The sequence below is a fragment of the Chiloscyllium plagiosum genome, chromosome 7, assembly GCF_004010195.1.
Source record: "Chiloscyllium plagiosum isolate BGI_BamShark_2017 chromosome 7, ASM401019v2, whole genome shotgun sequence".
Classification (NCBI taxonomy): domain Eukaryota; kingdom Metazoa; phylum Chordata; class Chondrichthyes; order Orectolobiformes; family Hemiscylliidae; genus Chiloscyllium; species Chiloscyllium plagiosum.
Genome location: NC_057716.1, coordinates 103,441,130 through 103,446,716, shown reverse-complemented (window position 1 = coordinate 103,446,716; position 5,587 = coordinate 103,441,130). Strand labels below are relative to the sequence as shown.

At 42.9% G+C, this 5,587-nt stretch overlaps 1 protein-coding gene across 1 annotated transcript in view; it reads right to left on the bottom strand.

Annotated features, from left to right (window-relative positions):
• LOC122551809 (tubulin alpha-1A chain-like) overlaps window positions 1-3,045 on the bottom strand; it is a gene marked incomplete at its 3' end in the record, with an annotated part of 14,229 nt that extends 11,184 nt beyond the window's left edge. The window contains exons 1-2 of the mRNA XM_043694289.1: window positions 2,968-3,045; window positions 727-949 (exon numbers count right to left, since the gene is read on the bottom strand). Coding sequence (XP_043550224.1) covers window positions 727-949; window positions 2,968-2,970 — 226 coding nt within the window. The remainder of the gene's footprint in view (window positions 1-726; window positions 950-2,967) is intronic.
• Window positions 3,046-5,587: the final 2,542 nt, after the last annotated feature.

The window sequence follows — 5,587 nt, the reverse complement described above, 5'->3', positions numbered from 1 at the left end:
TTTGTTCAGCAACACTCCCTAGAACTTTACCATTAAGTGTATAAGTCCTGCTAAGACTTGCTTTCCCAAAATGCAGCACCTCGCATTTATCGGAATTAAACTCCATCTGCCACTTCTCAGCCCATTGGCCCATCTGGTCAAGATCCTGTTGTACTCTGAGGTAACCCTCTTCGCTGTCCACTACACCTCCAATTTTGGAGTCATCTGCAAACTTACTAACTGTACCTCTTATGCTCACATCCAAATCATTTATGTAAATGACAAAAAGTAGAGGACCCAGCACCGATCCTTGTGGCACTCCACTGGTCACAGGCCTACAGTCTGAAAGGCAACCCTTCACCACCACCCTCTGTCTTCTACCTTTGAGACAGTTAGTTCCAATAGTTGCATCCCTTCCACTTAAAAATGTATCCATGACATTAGGAGTGTCAGAGATATATAGTTACAATAGTTAGGAAACTAGTTTCCTGTCTAGAATAGTTAGATCCATCGTTGCCTTTTCTAAAAAAAAAAGCAAGCAATCACCTCAGCTCGCAAGACAAAGCTTTTCACTGTGCCTCGGTACACGTGACAATAAATTCAATTTAATTTCCAGTTACAGCAAATCATTGATAAGGGAGAAAGTCTTTACCTTGAACAAAGTACTATCACAACATAGTTTTTGGAAGGCTCACAGTTGTTTCTGCAAGATAAAAACTTAAAGGAAGGTTTAAGTGACATGATTACCAATCACAGTTGGCTCCAAATCCACAAAGATTGCCCTGGGCACGTATTTCCCAGTTCTTGTCTCACAGAAGAAGGTGTCAACAGAATCATCAGCCTCACTTGCATTTTTCTCATCAGGTCTGAGTCCATCAGACTCGATCCCATGTTCCAAACAGTACAGCTCCCAGCAGGCATTGCCCATCTGGACACCAGCCTGGCCAACATGGATGGAGATACATTCACGCTGTAGGAGAGGAAGTGAACTGTTAGAAGTGCATTGGGGGAGCTGGAACAATTGATTGCATGGACATTTCCATGTAGAAGTTTGCACACTAGCATGGAATCTTAGGGGAGGCAGTGATCTCGCACTATCGCCACTGGACTGGTAACCCTGTGTGTGTTTTGGGAGCTAGGTTCAAATCTTGACATGGAAATGTGTTGCTGGAAAAGCGCAGCAGGTCAGGCAGCATCCAGGGAACAGGAGAATCGACGTTTCGGGCATAAGCCCTTCTTCAGGCATAAGCCCTTCCTGAAGAAGGGCTTATGCCCGAAACGTCGATTCTCCTGTTCCCTGGATGCTGCCTGACCTGCTGCGCTTTTCCAGCAACACATTTCCAGCCCTGATCTCCAGCATCTGCAGACCTCACTTTCTCCTCAAATCTTGACATGGCAGATGGTGGAATTAGTTCCAGAAAGAACCTGGAATTAAGAATCTAGAGACCATGAAGCTATTGGCAATAAAAAAAATCTGGCTCACTAATGCCCTTTAGGGAAGGAAATCTGCTGTCTTTACTTGGTCTGGCCTACACATGACCCAAGTTAACTACATTGTGGATCTGTTTTGTCTTTTAGACAAAATGTGCCAGGACAGACAGCAACAACCAGATTCCATGATGGAATAATCAAGTAAATCTCATTTTTCAGCACTGATAGGCCAATTGATATTCCTATAGCCTTCTCTCCCTGCCTACACTATTTTCTATTTTCAGCAGGACATGCTGGAGGGTTACCTCAGATTACAACAGGATCTTGACCAGATGGGCCAGAAGGCATTTGGTATGCTTTCCTTTGTTGGTCAGAGTATTGAGTACAGGAGTTGGGAGGTCATGTTGCGGTTGTACAGGACATTGGTTAGGCCACTGTTGGAATATTGCGTACAATTCTGGTCTCCTTCCTATCGGAAAAATGTTGTGAAACTTGAAAGGGTTCAGAAAAGATTTACAAGGATGTTGCCAGGGTTGGAGGATCTGAGCTATAGGGAGAGGTTGAACAAGCTGGGGCAGTTTTCCCTGGAGCGTCATAGGCTGAGGGGTGACCTTATAGAAGCTTACAGAATTATGAGGGGCATGGATAGGGTAAATAGGCAAAGTCTTTTCCCTGGGGTTGGGCAGTCCAGAACTAGAGGGCATAGGTTTAGGGTGAGAGGGGAAAGATATGAAAGAGACCTAACGGGCAACTTTTTCACAAAAAGGGTGGTACGTATATGGAATGAGCTGCCAGAGGAAGTGGTGGAGGCTGGTACAATTACAACATTTAAAATGCATTTGGATGGGTATATGAATAGGAAGGGTTTGGAGGGATATGGGCCGGGTGCTGGCAGGTGGGACTAGATTGGGTTGGGATATCTGGTCGGCATGGAGGGGGTTGGACCGAAGGGTCTGTTTCCATGCTGTACATCTCTATGATTCTATGATTCAGCAAGAGGGTCTGATCTGGATTCCACTCCTTATTAGATGTACCTCTCCCAGCCCAAGTAATAGTGGGTTCCACACTCTCTCCACACTGGTGAGAGAAATTTCCAGATTTATTTTGGGAAGAGTTAACAACCTCTTCCGCCTGGATAGACTTGCAGCCATTAAATTGAAGGATAAAGAGCTGGGTAGCAAAGGTTTAACCTCTGAGATGAATTTGACAGGCAGCTTCTCAAACTGCAGGACATGGGTCAACCAGAGGCAGAGGCAATCATTGGAAACAATGCACTATAACAATTTTGAGATTTAAAAATATTCTATCCATCTTTCCCGGAATTAATCCCCAGACAGTTAAACCTCATACCGACACTTCACCTCAACTCCCCCCTACAACTCCTCCCTACATCCCTATAGATAACCCATTTTAAAAGATCAGGGCACCTTACTCAGACTAAGATGAGAATCATCATAAAACAGTCTCTGATCCACATTTTTTAGATTAAAAAAAAAAGAAATTGGCCGTACAACTTCAAAAGGTATGAGACACCCTAGTCATTTTTAGTTTACTCACCATTTTAAATGCCCCTTCTTCCTGCTTTCTCCCAGTTCCAATTTTTCACAAAAAAATTATGCAAAGATCAGCCACCTCACCGTGAAAACAAACCCAAGAAATATCAGGAGTAGTTAGCTGCTTCCCTTTACCCTATTTATACAGCTGCTGACAATTCATGTGGGGGATTGGTTGAAATAAATTAAGTCAATTAGCGGAATTATCATCCTTAATAAAAAGGAAAAACTACCATCCCCCTCAGCCATAAAAAAGTACAACTAGATATGCAATTAGATTTTTTAAAATTAGAAAGTACAGATCTATTTAAAGTTTAACTTCCTCCATTTCTGTCTGTACCTCAGTACGATAGTGCCAGTTGTTCGATAATTTCCCCTCATAAATAATCACAAATTAAAAGTTTTTTTATTATCTATGGGATGAGGGCATCACTGGCCAAGCCAGCATTTATTACCCAAGAGGGCAGTTAAGAGTCAACCCCATTGGCTGGAGTCACATATAGGCTAGACCATGTAAAGATGGCAGTTTCCTTCCCAAAAGGACCAGATAGGGTTTTCCCCAACAGTGGTTTCATAATCACCATTAGACTCTGAATTCCAGATCATTATTGAATCCAATTTCCACCATCTGCCATGGCAGGATTAGATTACTTACAGTTTACAGGGTCAGTTGGCTGGATAACCAGTTTACAGTGCAGAGTGGGTTCAATTCCTACACTGGATGAGGTCACGGTGAAAGACTCTCCTTCTAAACCATTCCCCTCATCTGAGGTGCTGAGGCCCTCAGACTAAATCAGTTATCTCACTCATTGATGAGAGAGCAGCGCGTTCATGTGCCTAAATGTTCAGCTTCTGGGCAGGCCTCCATCTGCTTTCTTTAACTCTGCCCACAGTGTGCTCTTGATGTGTATGAGGCACAGCTCCATCATTGTCATCACAAGGTTGCTGCAGGGTTCTGATGTTCTTATACAACACCACACCTCAAACTTTTCTTGCCCAGCATAAATATTGATTAACATCTGTATATATATTCTCAAATGGGTCACCTAGATTACATCTTTTGGCAAGATTTACTGCGCATTTCCTTTTCCTTTATATCTCCCACTTGTCCCCAAGTCTTTGACTTGAGTCATCTCAGTTAGTAGGTGGGTCAGGAAAGCCTCTGACTTGGTATGGAAACACTCATGAAAAGTTGGTGAGTTTTCTTTCTTTTCTCTTCTTCTCAATCATTAGCACCTGCGTTAGGTGATGGTATTAATTCTCCAAGAAAAGTCTAACGTCCTTTGTCCACAGATACTTGTCTCCCATTTGGGACACTTGTCCCACTGCAGTGTTGATGTGTTCTTCAAGATTCTGTTCCAAGTGTTGTGATCCCAAGTGATGGTTCTAAAGGACAAGTTATCTCCCAAAATGAAATCTGGCCTGACAGGATGAACAGTCAGGCAAAAGTGAAGATGCTGGAAATCAGAGTCTAGATTAGAGAGGTGCTGGAAAAGCACAGCAGGTCAGGCAGCATCCGAGGAGCAGGAAAATCGACATTTCGGGCAAAAGCCCTTCATTCCTGAACATCGATTTTCCTACTCCTCGGATGCTGCCTGACCTGCTGTGCTTTTCCAGCACCACTCTAATCTAAACACAGGATGAACAACCAGTTTGAATGACTGCTCTGAATTCAGTGTTACCAAATCCGGTGCAGTCGTCAGTACAATACAGCTTTCAGATTGTCAAAGGCACTCTGATGTCTTTGCGTCGATTCAAGTTTTCTGCTCTGCTTTAACCGCTTTCCAATGCTAAAGCTTGGAAAAAAAATTTGGTGACATCCACTTGTGCTAATATATCGCAATTTTTTTACATTCCATTCTAGGCACAGGAAAGTCACAAATAGCCCTTACTTTCCCCTCTCTAGGTGCTACTTAGCCTTGTCCCACAGTATAGCTTAAATAAATCCATTTTGCTTTGACAGATGTACTTTTTGAGAGGTTAATAGCAAAATTGGCTCGTTGGCATCAAACAGTTCTGTTCAGTAATGTAAATTTTTTTTCCCTCGTTTGGCTTAAGACAACTAAGTTATCTACGTAAACCATCAGTGTCACTTTATTGGTTAATCATTGGAATGTTACTGGTGCATTTTCATTCCAAACTTTGCCTTGATAAAGTTCATTTGACGTTACAAAAGTTGATAATTTTTTGCTCTGTCAAGCAATATTCTTTTAGCAAGTTAGTTTTGGTGACAAATTGTACATATCCAGTTCTTTGAACACAGTCCTCCAATATTGGAATAGACAAGCGTCCATTTTTGTTCCTGCATTAACTTTGTGCTAATCAATACAGAATCTTGTGTCTCATCAGTTTTGGTATCACAATAGGTGAGGACAAGCTTCTGCAAGTCAGTTCAAAAATGTCATTGTCCATTATGAATATAATGACAGGCCGCCTACTTGCGGAATGTTTCAGAGAACACCTCTGGGACACCCGGACCAACCAACAGAACCACCCTGTGACTCAATACTTCAACTCCCCCTCCCACTCCACCAAGGACATGGAGGTTCTTGGACTCCTCCATCGCCAGACCATAGCAACACCACGGCAGGAGGAAGAGCGCCTCATCTTCCGCCTCGGAACCC